Consider the following 18,358-nt stretch of genomic DNA (forward strand, 5'->3'; position numbering starts at 1 on the left):
GCGGTTTTACCGCATTGCTCGGTTCCTATTGGTCTTAGCGTTATGATAATATTTTAGCATAGCTTTCCTCGATAAGCCGGCTAACTACATAACACGGAAAGAATTTTTCACATAGGACCAATAGTTCCGGAGATTCTTAGCCTTGCAGGGTTGAAGGTACATATTGCTAGTAACCTAAGTGTCGTGAAAGAAAGTCAGTTATATAGAGTCTGGAATTATTGAAAAAAATGAAAGAAATTTTGATTTCATATAATTTATTAATAGAGTATCACAAAGAGTGCAGCTTATTTATACATTTCTATACTTTATATAGTTTATTACATTAAATAAATTCAGTTCCAAGTCTAAATATACAATTATTAGGAATACATTTATTCATAATTGAGAACAATTTTCATAAATACCTTTTATACATTTGTTAAATTAAAAACTAATCAATAGTTTAAAGTTTTACATATTATTGTGTTACTTCGATTCCGACATAGTTACAAAAACTATTTTTAAAAGTAATAAAATTTTCTAATTATGTTAGTTTTATGATATATTTGATTGGAATGATGTGAAAAAAACTGAACGACGAATAATGTTGAAAATAAAAAAAAATCTACTTAAAGCTAAGCTTCCATCACTCAAATGACATTTTAATTTAACTGTTAAAACATACTGAACGTGATGTACATTTTAACGTAGGAGTACGCGAAGATATTAAATATCATGAAATTCAAAACAGTTTCATCAGCAGTCCTGTAGTTTTTGCGTGAAACCTGGACAATAGACAATATTCAACTCTATAGATAAGAAATAATTTTTTTACGACATGTGCAATACCAATATTTAAACTGTCTGAAAAATATATTTAGCAACTTTTTATAACAGCGATTACATACTGTTGGCAAAAAAAGGTCTACATTGGAGTAGTGCACAGATTCCATACATCTCAAAGCAAATACAGTTTGACAACACACTACTCATATTTGACCTATATACTTAAGTGTACCACTTTCTCAATTATATAAGACGGCAAATTCATTTGAAAATTGGTCTTTACCCTCCTTTCTCACCACAAATGCCACCATTTAGTAGTAGTGCCATTTAGTTTACACGATAATTACAATTCATTATTACATATTCACGCAAAGGGGTTCAAATTCTTATCATAATCATCATCTTCCGAAAAGGGGTTAGCGGGGTCGCTCGACTCTTCATCAGCGAAGGGGTTCTTGGTCTCATCGTATGTATCCTCAAAGGGGTTGGAGGTGATTGCTGAGGATATATTCGGGGATAGTTTTGGGGATTGTTCTTTGGGGATGGAGATGGGGTGAACACGTGGTTCCAGTCTTGTCATATTCGCTTCGAGGCTAGAACTGTATTGCTGCTGTTCTAACACTCGCATCCGACCTTCTGGTACGGGCACTACCGATGTGCCTTTTGGCGCCATTTGCCTGGTCGCGTTCGATACGAACACTGGAATATAGATAAAAAATATATGAGACTAAGTAGTAAATATACATAAAAATAAAACAGACATTTCGATTTCACCCACGTTTCTTTTTAAAGTGAAACTTTTATTACATATCGTCTCAAACTGTTTGGTCTGTGTAGCGCATGTCGCGTGTATCGCGGCTGCCGAGTAGGTATACCTACTCGGCAGCCGACCGTCACGCGACACGCGCTACACAAAGCAGTGTTCGGAACCGTTCGAACAGTTTCACTTTTACCGTGGTTTCATAAAACCACACAACATTTTTTATTTTCTTATCTAGTAAGTCGACAGTTAAATATAATTTGGAACCCAATTTTTATGAGTATTAAGTATGGATTCTATATATGTACATATAATACATGTGAAATTAAATTCGAAATAGTCATAGAAATAGAATCACTTTCATTCAACGACTGAGATGGGAAAATAAATGCACAAAGAAGAAATAACCACAAATAACATAAATATAAACCACAAATAACCATAAATATAACCATAAATCACATACTTTGTTTACTCTGTCCTTCTTGCAACCTGAGCTTGGCCTCAGCACCGGGGCCATAATTCTGCAAATTTGTCTGCACGTTAGTTTGCAAGTTTGTCTGTATGTTCGTCTGTTTCGGTTGTATGCTTGGAACGTCTACGCTCGGCGTGGGCGGTTCTGTCACAACCGTCACTTTGTTGAATAAACCGCGACCGAAGTACTCTGATACAACTGCGAACCTGTACACAGAGAGATATTTTTTCTTACTTTTGGAAAAAAGTGTTGGTGAGGAAAACTTTAAGATAAGTTTAATTTAAGTATTATTTGATAGTTTATATGATGGAAAAGTTGCAGGTCAAGCCTGGTATAACATATAGGCGGCTTTTTGTTATCACGTGTATCAAGCAAACACAGCTATATCAATATTTCATGAGTTTATTCTATTGTAGGAAATTCTATAGTTTGTTATCCAAATGATGTTGGTTGATTCTGATGTATATAGTTTGGGAATAGGTATTGGCTACTTTTTACCCAAGTACCAAGCTAGCCATATGTTAATGAGATTAAATAGAGAACGCAGTATACATATATAAAATTTTAAGAAGAAATAGAGAAGAAGGAAGAAAATGAAATACATAGCGATTGGCCTTAAAATAAGACCTAAAGACAATTAAACGACAATATTTTATAATAATACGATGTTTCAAGACCTTGAATGTTTTAAATAACTGCAAATTTGGTTGTATAATAGTTTATAATTATCTCTAATTAGGAAAGTAACCTTCTAGACAGCGGAACCCTTTACCGTTTTCGTATTTAATAATATAGAAACAAATAACAATAGTATGTTTATAAAATGAAGTAATCCATTGAGGTAAACAAACAAATGGACGTACATCTAACAAATTTTCAGTAAACATTAAACGTATTATGATTTAATTCAATCTATTTATAATAATTAAAATATGTTATATATTCAATTTTTTTTTGCATTGCATAAAACGTGTACAAGTAATTATTTTGTATATTTTCAGTGAAATGTCTTTTCGATTAATTTGAAAGGATATAAAAAAAATATTTGCAAAAAATAATACAAAAACAAATTTAACTCAGGTTTTTATGTCGGTTAAAAATTAAAATAGAAATTTAAACTTATACACGCATGTTTACTAAAATACTTTCATAATTTGCAAATTTATATAAAATCCAATACGAAATTGTGTATCAAAATTCACATTTACACCACACGAAATAAAAACGTTATCTTAACGATATTCGTTGATAACATTAAAACAACACACCGGTCTCAAACACGTTTTAAAACCAGTTTTAAACAATTTTTACACAAAAACAGCACATACCCGTCGTCTACATTACTTCTAAAGCACCAACAGAACGGAGGGAACATGTCTCTGCGGTGCACAAACATGATATATTTTATCTATGGTACTATTTACGTTTTTCGATAAGGTACATGCGCCCGCGCAGGTTGTTCGCACAACAATGACATTGGCAAAGGCCGTGTCTATCAATCCGTATAATTTTCTATCCGTTCTAATTATGGAGTTTTTTTTTTAATATGTGCATATCAATTGAGATTTTTGCGCTTGTTATGTCATTTTAATGAGGAAAGTTCAAGGTTGGCCGTTTTATAATTTAAAAAGTAGAACCTATCTATAATTCCGACCTTATGACCCTTTTTATTGTTCGTTTTATTTAAATTTTCTTGTTTAGTTACAAAAAAAATATGACTCAAAATAACAAAACATTGTTAAAAACTGCTGTTATTTTAGAGTATCGAGAACATTTCGCAGCCACTTTTGGTTAATTATAAACAAGCGTTCATTATTTTTATTAATCTCTTTATATCGTACATCTAAAATCAATGATAAAATATATTGTTTTTCAAATCTAATAGTTGTAAATAATGTGAAGATAACACATGTATTACCACGGTTAGCACTTAAAGAATTAGTGGCTATTAAATACTGATAAAGAATTACATTTTAATGGCGTTGGTGAAGTATTAAGCGTAATAAAAACCTAACTATTTTATTATGTTGAACATTTTGTGGAAAGTTTCTTTATAAGTTATGATAAAAAAATGTGTGTTTTCTCATATTTTAATTCATAACTCAAATGGATACTTAGATAGTCAATACATAATAAGGGAAAATTATCTGAGAATTAGTTAAGCACAAATTGCTCAGCATATAATATTATGAAATTGTAAGGCTAGTAATAAATTAATTAAAAAAAATATTTTTTTTTTAAATTGGTTAAAAAATTTCATGATTGTACATAAATTTACGATAGTTTATGTCGTATTATGAGGAAAAATATTGTAGCAGTAACTAAGTCATTATTAAAATACAATATGTTCGAACTACGTATTTGGTTAGTATTTGGATAGCTGTTAAAACAAGAATTCAACACAATTTTGTAATGAAATTCCAACCGAATTGTTTCTTCTGGCCTTTAATTTAATAAAAATAAGTGTAGTGGATTTAATAAGATAATTTTGACCCTTATTTATTTGGCTAATGAGATAATACAGTTTATTTAGATTTATTTATTTAATTAAAGCGACCAGGGGGTTATACAGAAATTATGAACGATTCACAGTGTCATTCATACATATTATTAAATGTTTTCTTTGATTTACCTTGAGATGGTTGGCACAGAAAGTATCAATAAAACACTATTAAGAACCTTGTGTTTGCGATAAAAATATCGATAAAAAATCGGTTCATCAGTTTGAGTGTTACGATGCCGCAGATTGAAACTGCTAACGTCTAGAAGTTACGCTAGTAAAAATATATTTAAATTGCGTTATAAAAATTCTGACAGGCTGTAGATAGTTTAGAGCTGTAGATACGTTTATCTACAGCCTACGTCAATCTCATACATTCGTAGTCTATTCTATTGAGCGCTACGCTAACAGAAAACCACTTGACTAGGGGGGAGGGTGCATACTATAGCGTACGAGGATACATTTATATCGTTCTATTGTGCTTATCTTCTCAAAATGAAGCACGTATAAGTCTGTCTGCTTAAGAGTGGGTATAAAGCAAAATCACCAATCTACTTTTAGATGATTGGTGTAATATTCAAGACCAAATATTAAAAATAAAATATATGTCAAACTTGATGATATTTTCGAGGGTTCTGTCAGATCAAAAACATAAAATATTAAAATTTACTCGATAGAAAAAAATCACGAAAAAAGTCACGAAGTTACCTCTAAATTTCACACTTTTCTTGACATGGTAATGCCTAATTATGTTATTTTTTTCATAAACAATTATATTAAAACATTTGTGAGAGCTTTGTGTAATTACTTTTAGCTTTGGTTTAATCACGATAAAACACTTTTGGCGCTTTACATTTTTAATTGATAATAATTGTGTGCGGGGAGTGTGAGGGCGCACGGCATGGCGGGGCTGAATTGTAGAAATTCTCTGGCTTTATACCCGCTCTTAAGTATAAAAATATCGTGTATTAGGCGTTTCTTTCAATCGAGTGCCAAAGAGTATACAGGGTGGAAAATTGTATATAGGCCCTGGAGGGAAAGAACTTGGAACTTGGTTTTCCTACATTTCTGTGAATTTCATACATTAGTATGCTGCGTTTTATGTGCATATTTTTAGCTGTCTTAAAAAAAGGTGTCGGTTCTTAATACGCCTGTATTTTTTTTTGCTTTGTTACCTCAGCTAACTAACGTTCGACTTATGTGAATCGATATTGGTTTTTAGATTTTGGTTGAAAAAAAAAATCTATACAAACGGTTCTAAGTATATCAAGCAAAGTTAAAACACGCATTCACGCGCTACGTCACGAAAGCGGGCGCACGCGGCGGGTGTCAATTTCGCGGGTATGATTTGAAATTTGAATTTTGAATTTGAAATTTGAATTTGAATTTGAAAGATACGTTATAGCAGCGCTGCGTCAGGCGGCAGCCGTCACACGCGGCGGGCACACTTGTTCGTGCGCGACCGAGCAAGGGAGCTTATTGCTAACTTTTCCATTATTGACGTGACAACGTCTTATAATTCGATAGAGCCGGCTGCACGCACGAAAAAACATGACTCGTGCGGCGTTACCTCGCTCTGAGGCGTTCCATGTAAGGCTTGAAGTGCAAGCGAGAGCGCGGAACGAGCGACAAAGAAGCACAATCGGACGTTGTCACGTTCAACTATCGTCAGTAAACCGACTTTACAGACAACCAATTTTTGAAGTGAAAACTTCTTTAGCGGCGTTGAGCACTTTTTCTGTAATGGGTATAAAATCTTAAACTTGCGTCAGGACACGTGACCTGATCGAAAAAGCGTAAGACGGATACCATTCCAAAATATGAAACATGCTGAACGTTAATAATCAAGTTTTCACTTCTGCCGGCACTCCCGGAGTGCAACCCGTTTTTTGTATTGTATAGTTACGGGTCGGGCTGGTGCAGCAGGCGCGAGTGCAGCGCCTCGGCGGCGCGCGGCGGCGGCTCGCTGCGGCGCGCGCCCCGGCACAGCGGGCACTCGCGCTCCGACTCGCTGTACGTCTGGGAGCAGCTGCAGTGTGTATAGTTACGGGTCGGGCTGGTGCAGCAGGCGCGAGTGCAGCGCCTCGGCGGCGCGCGGCGGCGGCTCGCTGCGGCGCGCGCCCCGGCACAGCGGGCACTCGCGCTCCGACTCGCTGTACGTCTGGGAGCAGCTGCAGTGTGTATAGTTACGGGTCGGGCTGGTGCAGCAGGCGCGAGTGCAGCGCCTCGGCGGCGCGCGGCGGCGGCTCGCTGCGGCGCGCGCCCCGGCACAGCGGGCACTCGCGCTCCGACTCGCTGTACGTCTGGGAGCAGCTGCAGTGTGTATAGTTACGGGTCGGGCTGGTGCAGCAGGCGCGAGTGCAGCGCCTCGGCGGCGCGCGGCGGCGGCTCGCTGCGGCGCGCGCCCCGGCACAGCGGGCACTCGCGCTCCGACTCGCTGTACGTCTGGAAGCAGCTGCAAATAACATATAGTGTTAGGGCACAAAATACATTCTGCGGACGCGGTTCTACCGAATACCCGCGGCCCCGTCAATAAAGCGGCACAGCGGAACACAGTGGAGTTTAGTCGGTAGGACCCTGCACTCAGCAGGGTGAGTCCGACATAACCCAGGGCTCTTCCCCCGAGTGCCCTGGGTATGCGGGTTGAGGTAAGTGTTTAATTTTGGCGGGGGGCGGAGAGTGTCCGTTCTGTAGCGTTTAGCTACTATTATGTATTCTGTGGTTAGGGTTTATATAGCCGATTAACAAGAGCTGGCACGTCAACACATTAACACATTGCACATGAGTAGTTTCTGTGAAGACGCGCGCGGCGTGACGTCATAGTGCATACGCATCATGAAAATTCTGCCAGTCTCTCTCGCGCGCAGACTAAATTATGAGGTTAAAGGGGACAGTTATTATTTTAAAGTGAAACTTTTATTACATCGTCTCAAACTTTTTGGTCTGTGTAGCGCATGTCGCGTGACGGTCGGCTGCCGAGTAGGTATAAAGCAGTGTTCGGAACCGTTCGAATAGTTTCACTTTTACCGTGGTTTCATAATTTAACCACACAACATTTTTTTATTTTGCAATTGTTTATAAATACAGGATGATATATAATTTAAACAAAGACGTTAGGTATACTACTAACTATATTCGACGAGATACTTCGCGGCACGCGGATTAGAATATTTTTTTTACTTTATCTAGGTTAAATTATGTAATAATTTTAATAAGTTTTGTAAGCAAAATGTAAACGCCGTAAGTTAAAATTGCATACATAGCTGAACAATACAGCTTTTATTGTAATGTGAAGTAAGGCCAACGAGAAGCGATACAAAAGGTCATTCACCTAAAAAACAACTGTGGCGTTGACAATCTATTATCTATCTCTTTCCATCTTGTGCCTTTGTCGTAATGTCACGTTCTCCCGGCAAAAACATAACAACGTCAAGACGGATTTGCCAACATTCGGGCGGCCATTTTATTATTCTTATTATATTTTATGATTCAGAAAATTATTATTATTCGCGTTATTTAATTGAAATCTCCATTATACAATAATTCAAATTATGATAAAATTTATAAAAATAGATTAACCTTTTTGGTATTCTTACAACTTGCCGGATATTTTTTAAAACTACATAAATCCAACTTTCAAAGAGTTACGCACCCCTGCAATTCCCAATGACCTTGCATGTGTTTTGTTTACATTTGGTATCGCTTCTCGTTGGCCGTACTTTAGCCTTATCTCTTACGTGCTAGGGTTACGCTTGTCTTGTTTCTTGGGAGTGAGCGCACCTGTTATTTGTATTGTTTAGCGTTAGCGTTATTTAGAATAGTTAGTGTTCATCAATTGAGTTACTTTTAAATTATAATTATACATATAAATTATGAGAGCTTTCATAATTATATTTGTATATATTTATCTAAAACGCACCCATTTAACAATTGAAGTCTACACTCAAACTAGAGTCGCATTTATTTTTGAAGATACTGTATAGTAAAATTGCATAAGTGTGAGTACTGTGAACATACCAGCTTTCCTTAATCGACGTAGAAGCAAAAAGAACTTGAGATATTTTCGAAATTAAAGTTTAATTCAACTTTAACACTGGTAATTATACCATATATTTGTTATTTATGACGAATGTGTATAAATAATGTTTTTCACTGTAAGATTTTATTTGTATTTTGAATGATTTGTAGCAGTATAATATCAGCGTTCTGACCATCATTTTTCTTTTTGTCATTGCGTACTAAAACCCCTGTAGAACCGCTATCCTGTCACAAATGACCCAAAATTTTGTGTCCGTATCTCCCGCCCTTTAAATGAACCGCAATGCCCATAAAAAACTTAAAATTTTCTCAATTTCATTATTGATATATGAATCGATTTCGAAACTACACTATTTAGTAGCTTGGTATTCCGATAAATCAAAAAAAAAACTAACAAAAAAAGAGAACTTACTCCTGGTGGAAAGAATGTTGACACAAGAAGTGTACTGTAGGCAATTCCAAAGGTCTATTACACGCTGCACATCTTGAGCTTTGGAACGTAACTGGTTCGTGCTGAATAACTTGTATATGGGCTTTCATCTTCTCTATTTCGTGTTTGTATTTATTGGCTAGTTCAAGTTCTCGGGTGATTACTTCGTCTTCAGATTTGAGCACGTCCATTAGATATCTGTAAGAAGAAATGTTACACTAGGTGTTCATTAAATTGTACATAAGCGATAAAAATATATATTAATGGTTTTATTTGGTGGATCAAAAAATATAGACAATTTAATTTTGGATGATATCTGTTCATATTTGGGGTAAATATATATTTTATCGAAGGATTACTTACTTCCGAACATCTCCTAGTGTATATGTGGGTGTGCTTGCCAAACAATCAATGACTAGAATTGGAGACATTAGTTTTTCCGTCGCTGAAACAAAACTTTATTTTACCAATAATACCGAAGTATTTTTTTTATGCATAACATTAAAGATATAGCAAAATCGTAATACTTATCGAGATAGAAGTGAAATTTTAATGAAAAAGTTGGTTATATGGTGATGGGTGGGTTAGTAAAGGAGTAAAAATAGGTGATTTGATGTTTCTGTGAAATTTAATAAAATCTCTCTGCGTTATGATGCTGAGCTTCACATAATTATGTAGAAGAAAACAGGAACATCGTGTAATCATAAAAAGCGGAACGGAGAAATTATAAGAACCAGTAGGTATAATGATATGAAGCAACGACAGAGTTTAATCATGGTGTCGCTAGGAACGTCAATTGTTAAGACCAGACTGAAAATCAGCGCTCTCGAATCAAACAGCAAAGCTGAGTCTGGGCCTTTTGCCACAAAAATACTTTCTTTATTTTGTTCTCAGGTTAAGTAGATTTTAAGTTCTATGTAATGATAGTGGCATTTAATAAAATTAATTCATTCAATCATTCATAAGAATCATAAAAACTATCAGGTACAATCATAAGAATTCCCAACATATCATAATCCTGCCCATTCCCAGTACTGACCAACAACATGCAGCAGCTCGGGCAGGCAGGCGGGTGGCGGCGGTGCCCACAGCACGTCCAGCCAGAGCCGCGGGCACGCCGCACCGCGCTTGCGGCACACGCCCAGCGCGCGGTCTGCCCGCCCCGCGCGTATCTCTAGCGATACCATGGACCGCCACCTGCGCAAAAACGTGCTCTATGAACACACTATACGGCTCTATCTCGCTCTATGTACCTTTTTTGTGAGGTGTCTCTCGATGTAGGCCAGAAGGACTTCTACATCTTAACACGAACGCGTGGGTGAACTGCAGTTTCACCCTGGTAGCGCAAGGGTGTCCCCCCTTGACGGGGATCTCGAACCTCGGCTTGTATTGGGCTGTCGCTTGAGTGGAGAAGGCCGGAAGGGCCCTAGTCGAACGGGCGCTCTATATACCACTGTATATGGTCTTTACCACTGTAACGAGCTCTATGCAACACTCTAAATAGTCTTTACAAATTTATCGTGCTCTATGCAACACTCTAAATGCTCTTTACAATTTTATCCCGCTCTGAGCAACACTCTAAATGCTCGTTAAAATTTTATCGCGCTCTATGCAACACTCTAAATGCTCTTTACAATTTTATCGCGCTTTATGCAACACTCTAAAATATGTTATACATTATTCTAGAGATAGTACTTACAATTTCTTCTCCTCATACAAGTGCAGGATTCCAGATTTGAATCCTAACATTTGACAGATGATCAAAGTGTGGTCCTTGTCGTAGTTGGCTTCAGGATCCTTTAAAACTCCGAGTATTTTGTTTTCGTATGCTTCTTTCTCGCTATCTGGAGACTTTGCCCTACAATAAACACGATATTGTTACCTCTTAGAAAGTGGAATTATATTTCAGCATACACTATTTAAATAGTAAATGATGCATATAATTAATATAACAATATATTAATAATACATTTCATAGTATAATTTTAATGTATGGAGTCAACACAATATAAACTTTTTACATACATGTAACATATAACATACATTTACATATATAAAACCAATTGAACCGTAACATTTTCATCTCTCTAAAGATCTACTAATTACAAAATGATTATCAAACAGTTTTTTTTTTAAGTGAAACTTCTCTAGGCAAGTTGCGAGTAAAATTTCAAGGTCGCGTCATGGCAATACCATCACGGCATGGAATAAGGCGACGATTTTGGTATCTTTGAATCTTGTCAAAGAAGTTTCACTTCTGACACGTGTGCTCGGCACACACGCTTTTTGACGTGACAACGTCTTATAATTCGATAGAACCGGCTGCACGCACGAAAAAACATGACTCATGCGGTGTTACCTCGCTCTGAGGCGTCCCGTGTAAGGCATGAAGTGCAAGCGAGAGCGCGGAACGAGCGACAAAGAAACTTAAGACGTTGTCACGTTCAACAATCGTCAGTAAACCGACTTTACAGACAACCAATTTCTTTTTTGTTTTAAACAAACACCAAAACAGCTGGTCCTTCGAGCCGGATTAAAGCAAAACCTAGAAATTACTTACCATACATGTATATAATGTTCTATAAGCGCATCGTACACTAGCGTGGAACACTTAACGTCTGTGGATATCATGTGTTCCAGGAACGCTATGAGCCTCTCCGAGTTGCTAAGAAACATGTGTATGAAGTCATCTGCTATAGAACGATCTGGGTCCCGGTATCTACCAGATAGGGATGTTTCGTCGACTAACGGTCGACTACGCGGCTTATAGTCTGTGCATAGTACTGGAAATTAGAAAAAAAAATATTATAAAACAACCTTTACATATATTGAACTAGGCTTTAATTAATAAATTGAAATAATTAAAGCATTGACAGTTAAATGTGACCGACAGAATAAGGAGAGGTTATACAAAATTTAATCAATCTGTGAAATGAATCAATCTGTGAAATGAATGTAAGAGTATAAACTATTGTTATCGATTTTAAGCACACACACTATGAAGAATTTTAACTAGGGATGTAACGATACATGATTTTGCCGATACGATACAGATACCGATATTTATAGTAATGTATCGGCGATACCGATACCGATACCGATATCGATGGCTTGGTAGAAAAATAAATAGTGAATTATGCATAAAAAGTTACCAACATTTAACAGAGACTCAACTGTTAATCGTATTCTTTTAAATAAAAATGCCAAATCAAAAAATAAACAAAACCATTTATTTTAGTATTATTATTTTACAAAGTCAGTTAAACTTTAAGTAATACACATACAATCAGTACCTAATAAAAGTTTACTATTGGTAGAGTTTTTTCAGAAAACAAAGTGCGCACGCGCGGGCGGCCTCCCGCATCGGTCATTGGGCGCGGTTTTTTGAATTGTTTGATATCGGTATCGGTTGTTTTACTATCGGCGATACCGATATATCGGCTGGCCGATTATATCGGCCGATATATCGGTATCGGTATCAGTATCGTTACATCCCTAATTTTAACACATAAATGACGAGGACTTTAATTAAAAAACGAAACTTTTACATACACAGGTGATAGGACACATATTTACAAGCTATTTTTATAACTACCCACACTTTCTATAGAAAAAGACCAACAAACGAATTTACATTCACACAATGATTAATTACTAGAATTATAAAGTTTTATAAATACCCACATTTCAACAATTTCGTGCTCTCATCCGGTTCATGCTGTATCAACTTATGTCCATACTTCTTCATGTACAAATCGGCATCATCAAATTCCAACTCCGCTATATAATCCAACGCTTTTATGTATTCCTTTTTATCTTCTATTATCATTTTGAGATACCAGTCATGTCGGTTGTGGTTAGCGGCGAGCGATAGAGCGTCGTCCACACTTACTTGACGGACCACCTTCAATATTATAGGTAGGAGTAATAATTTAGCTAACTTATGCAACTAATCTAAGTAAATATATGAAAAGTATTTTTAAGATTAGATATTTAAACTGTGAAAAATAAAACACTAATTTTAATGGATATATTTTTGCGAAATAGTCTTCTTGGTGTAAGGTATATTTAAGGTTGAAGGTAAATAAATAAATAAATAAATAAATAAATAAATATTATAGGACATTATTACACAAATCGACCTAGTCCCACAGTAAGCTCAATTAAGGCTTGTGTTGTGGGTACTAGGCGACGATAAATATAATATTTAATAAATACATATATAGATAATAACACCCAGACCCAAGAACAAATAATTGAGTTCATCACACAAATATTTGCCCTGACCGGGGATCGAACCCGGGACCGTCGGCTCAGTAGGCAGTTACTTTACCACTGCGCCAACCGCGTCGTCGTGAAGGTATATCTAATTAGAATAATATTAAAATATAAATTGTTATTAATAAATATCATTGATAATTTTTGATGACACTTAAACAAAAAAAAGCACCTGTGCACAAAATATTTTCCAGTGTTTGTTTTTTCGCGAGTATTATACATTTAGAAATTAAAGATTTTAACAGATTTTAAACGCGAAATATTCATTCATTATTATTTTCCCGACGTTTCGCACACTTTGCAGCGAGCATGGTCTCGAGGATTCTATCATTTCAGTCTCTCAGTGCACAAAAGTTATCAATACAATATTTAAAAATACATTATTTCATACCTTAATAGCAACATCGACATCAAAATCAATAGCCTTGTCCTTAGAGTTGATGAATTCCTTCAGTTTCCCTTGCTGATCATGCTGGTCTATTTTCACATAACACGTCAACAGTAAGGTCGTATGATCTTCCGTAGCGTAGCCTTTTTTGTGAAGTTGCTCTAAGTATTGTATCAGTGGCTCTAAATGCCTTGATTCAAGATATTTCCGTATGACATAGGACGTTTCTAGCCATCCTATTGTTTTTACATATTGGTCTATCGCTCCTTTGAGGTCGCCCTAAGAAATAAATGAAAGAAAAATATAGCAGAACGTTCTTATATTACAAAAATATTATGATTTTGATATTTCAAGAAAATCTTGCTATCTCTTTCTACCTTATTTCAGACAACTATTCTCTATAATTTTCTAAAAATTATTTGAATGATATAATAAAAAAAAAAGTATAGTTTATAATAGACATATAATTTACAAGAGAAACATTTAAATGGACAATTAATTTAAAAGAAACTTACCTTGCTATACAAATGATCACCATACTGCTTATAAATCTCAATAAGCCCTTCAGCATCATAATGCTGGCTGCTCGCAATCCGAATGGCGACATCATACAAATTCTTTTTAAAAAGCAACGACAATTTCGACTGAAGATCCTTTTCGTCCAGATAGATCATCTCCTTATTCTTAGTAAGGATGTAAAAGGATCCCCATTCCGTTAAAACTGCATCAATTTCCTCAAACGTTTTTGAGAAAACTATGAATTTGTTCTGTATGTCTAGTATAGTGACGTGATGAGATTTTGGTGTGTTCGTTGAACTGGACGGTTTGTTTGAAGTTTCGTTGGTTGTTATTACGAGGTAACTACGGAACCAATTAAGACGTAATTTCTCTCCTTCGAGGGCATAGCACGGACCGCGTCCTTCTGTAGTGTAGCAGTAGATGGCCTGTAAATTATGATAAAGAGTAAATAATAAAGAGTCAGTCTAAATTTGTTGAACATTCTTAATATTTAAGTGATTTAAAACGTTTATTGAATCTCCTGGGCACAAACGCCCCTTAATTTTTGAATATGAAATGAGCAACAGTTTGTTTCCATGGAAATTTTTTGAAAATTTTCGCATAGTTTCTTAATTCAATATAAGATTCCAAAAAAAGAGTGTGTGCACGTTTGAGAAGTGAAACTTCTTTGGCAAGATTCAAATACACCTAATTCTTCGCCTTGACGACGTGACGGTATTGCCATGATGCGAACTTGAAATGTTATTCTCAACGCGCCTAAAGAAGTTTCACTTCAAAATAAATCTGCTAAATGGATGAAGACCCATTGGCCATTCTCCCATTACGATACGCACAGGCGATTCAAGTATCCTGCAAGTCTCGGAGACTAGTCGCCGCGGAGTATCTCACATACATTTGTCTGTAGGCTTTTTACTTTTTACTTTTTAGGCTACCGGTACAATGTATGTGAGATATTCCGCGGCGACTAGTCTCCGAGACTTGAATCGCCTGTGCGTATCGCAATAGGAGAATGGCCTTATTCTCAAGTTGTCTACTAACGTCACTAGTGGCGAAAGAAGTTTCACTTCAAAAATCTATCAAAAGGGATGAAGAGCCATTATTCCCAATACTAACGTCACTAGTGGCGACAGTGAGCCGGTGTCTATCGGCCAGCACGCTGCAGCCCGCCACTGCGCCCATGGCGTCCAACACCACACAGCGCTCGCTGCTCACCCAGCACACCATCACACAGTTACGGGATACTACAAATAATTTGTCGGCGTCTCTGAAAAGTATATCAATTTTAAAACGAATCTCACACACTGAAATTTTGTACAAATGGAAAATTTTAAATATAGTTTGTTGATTCGTGACTAGATAGAACGCAACAAAAAAAGAGTGTGTGCAGTGAACACATGTTTCAGATGTGAAACTTCTTTGGCATGATTCAAAGTTACCAAAACCTTCAGCTTACTCCATAACGAGACGGTATTGCCATGACGACGATGATAAAATGCAATGTATTGAAATATGTATTAAAATTAGAAATTTGGGAAAGTTATAGGTGAAGCACATTACTACAATACTCACTTGAAAGCAAGTCCTGTGATAGGACTAGTTCCCGTATCAGACAGTGTTTTCATCTTTCCACTGCGCTGTCGAGCAATGTCACCACGAAATAGAGACACTGAACCATCTTGGAAACCAACAGCAAGAAGATTCTAAAAATGCAAGCTTTACATTATTTTTCAGTAAATTACAAATTGAGATATGCTTATGTTTACTATTTTTATAAGGTACTTAACTGTAAAATAAAAAAAATACGAAAAATATTTTTTTTTTCTGGTTACACTGTTTTTACCTTATTATCATGCACAGCAAGAGCAGTGGCCGGTGTCGGAAACATATGCGACGGCACTGCTCTAGAGGTCTTCACACATTGAGGGTTGCCATGTCTATCCACTCTTGACCAATCCCATACTTTGATAAGTGGCGTGACTCCTGCTTCATCTTCCTGTTTAATAAAATAACAAATGATATGTATCAATCATGGATACCACAGATAAGAAATAGTCTAACATAAAATATATTCTAGGAAAAATAACATCTAATTCTATCTTACTTTTTCATATTATATTGAAAACAAAATATAAAAAACAGAACATCATTAATGCAGTTGAAATTCTTCAGACAAATACAGATTATTAAGTATTCATCAAAAAATCTATTTAAAAGATTTAATAAAATTTTAATCAAAATCACTTTACACCTTGTTCTAATGTTTATACACTTAAAAAATATACAGGATGTCCCAGCAACAGTGTACTAAGCCCCAAGGAAGTTATAGTTTTGTATACGCTGAGTACGTAAAAAATACTTAAAAAATTCCAGACAAATTTTTTTGTAAAATAGATGAATTCTTAAAACTCTATTTGTATACCTCTAACAAGCAACCTGCTCAACTTGCCCACCCGCACGTGGGCTATCGTTTAAGATTATGTTTTCATAGACAAAATGCTCACATTAGCGAAGCGGTATATGCCGGCTGCGCGAAGCTAGAGACGAAAACATGGATTTTAAGGAAAAAATTTTTGGTGCAATTTTGTTGTTTAAGAATTTTTTACGTGATCAGTGTATGCAAGACTACAAGCCCCTTCGCGCTTAGTATACCAATAGTGGGACACCCTGTATAATTAAAACTTGTAGTGAAGTTGGTTAAGTAGAAAATGTCTTACCCCAATAGTCACAAGTAATGGATCATGTGGAAGCTGCTGAGCATGAGTGATGACCAGCTCATATGCTTTGAACGATGTGATTTCCCAGGAACGAGAGATCAGGTGGGCCCAGCCAGTCATGTCACAGAGGATGACATGGTTGTTTCCGCTTGTTGCTACCGATACTTGAGTATCCTGAAATTGAGATTGCAGTTGTAGAATATATAATTTCTTATTAAGTATATATATGCATAATATTATTGTTAACTTTGCTTTTATTAGCTTCACCTGTATGTAATAAACTCCTTTAGACTTATGAGACAATACAATAATTTCATGAGTTTAAGCATTTTTTTTTTTTTCACTTTTTGTAACTACTAATTATTATTTGGTGTTTCTAATAATGAAGTTAAACTTATCACTTCAGGTGTAAGTTTTATTATTCATCTTTACAGGAGAAATTGTCATTGTCTCATTTTTTTTTTCAATTTTAGTGTGAACACAAAGTTTGTTACATATAATTTTGTACATTACTGCTATAATGAAGTAACTGATAGCTTATCAGTATCATAACTATTGAAATGAATATGGATTGAATTATTTAAATACTAGTTTAGTGTCAGGGATGTGGTATATTATTTGACAGTTTTAGAATAAATATGTAGTGCCTTCAATTATTTAATATATTTATATGAGAATTTTTAATGTAAATTTAACAGAATATACCCTACTAGCTTACCGTCCGCTTTGTCTAAAACCTAATAAATAAATAATATACTAAAACCTTCCTCTTGAATCACTCTATCTATTAAAAAAACCGCATCAAAATCCGTTGCGTTGTTTTTAAGATTTAAGCATACAAAGGGACATAGGGAAATAGGGACAGGGAAAGCGACTTTGTTTTATACTATGTAGTGATATCTCATAAAACTACAATTATAGAGTTTAATTATAATTCCAGTTGAGAAATATATCAACTTAAAGATAAATATGGCCTTAAAATATGAAATACGAGTAGAAATGTTTTAAACACGACTTACTTGTAGGCATTCTGCAATCTTTCCATTGTCTATATTGTTGTGAATATCAAAAAACGAAAATCGTCGCCACTGAAATTACAAAAAACATAGGTTATTTAAGAACATTTTGATTGAGAATCAAGAAGCTAAACAATTGTTAAAGGTATACTTATTATGAATTTTTTGTTTACTCACAATATCAAAGTGAAAATAAGAACTTACCTCTAAAAACGCCATTATAGAAAGGCGTCAATAGATAGCATTGAAACAACAGTGAACTGTGACCAATGTATTAACGCAAAATACCAAAATGATAATTAATTTTACAAAATCACTTGGATAAAAATTAAAATTTACTTTACGAATTTGTAATTTATTGAGTTGACAAATTACTCGACTTTCGACATTGACATTGAAGCTACGAGTTGATTTTGACATTTACGATTTTACGACTAGCAACATTCTAAAACGTTCGTGACACATTCGTGCTTAG

General features: G+C 35.6%; 1 protein-coding gene across 1 annotated transcript; it reads right to left on the minus strand.

Annotated features, from left to right (window-relative positions):
* Positions 1 to 246: 246 nt before the first annotated feature.
* On the minus strand, positions 247 to 18,293 carry Vps11 (vacuolar protein sorting 11). The gene is made up of 17 exons (XM_089705684.1): positions 18,088 to 18,293; positions 17,887 to 17,955; positions 16,868 to 17,041; positions 15,994 to 16,146; positions 15,723 to 15,853; positions 15,267 to 15,417; positions 14,150 to 14,578; positions 13,638 to 13,913; positions 12,653 to 12,872; positions 11,529 to 11,751; positions 10,668 to 10,826; positions 10,008 to 10,165; positions 9,332 to 9,413; positions 8,951 to 9,166; positions 6,833 to 6,955; positions 1,992 to 2,206; positions 247 to 1,464 (listed from the first exon to the last, which is right to left on the minus strand). Exons 1-17 carry the CDS (start codon positions 18,100 to 18,102, stop codon positions 1,130 to 1,132), a joined length of 3,129 nt encoding a protein of 1,042 aa, XP_089561810.1. The 5' UTR covers positions 18,103 to 18,293; the 3' UTR covers positions 247 to 1,129.
* Between the last annotated feature and the right edge of the window lie 65 nt (positions 18,294 to 18,358).

The sequence above is a fragment of the Colias philodice genome, chromosome 17 (assembly GCF_061535455.1).
Source record: "Colias philodice isolate Cphi_HAF_F1 chromosome 17, ilColPhil1 Martin Lab GWU primary, whole genome shotgun sequence".
Taxonomy (NCBI): domain Eukaryota; kingdom Metazoa; phylum Arthropoda; class Insecta; order Lepidoptera; family Pieridae; genus Colias; species Colias philodice.

What these genes read in the sequence shown, in the direction of transcription:
- Vps11 (XM_089705684.1), bottom strand. An exon ending in CAACATTCTTTCCACCAGGA is followed by an intron (nt 6,956 to 8,950) that starts GTAAGTTCTCTT and finishes TGTTATTTGCAG; the next exon opens with CTGCTTCCAGACGTACAGCG. An exon ending in CTGCTGCACCAGCCCGACCC is followed by an intron (nt 2,207 to 6,832) that starts GTAACTATACAC and finishes CTCTGTGTACAG; the next exon opens with GTTCGCAGTTGTATCAGAGT.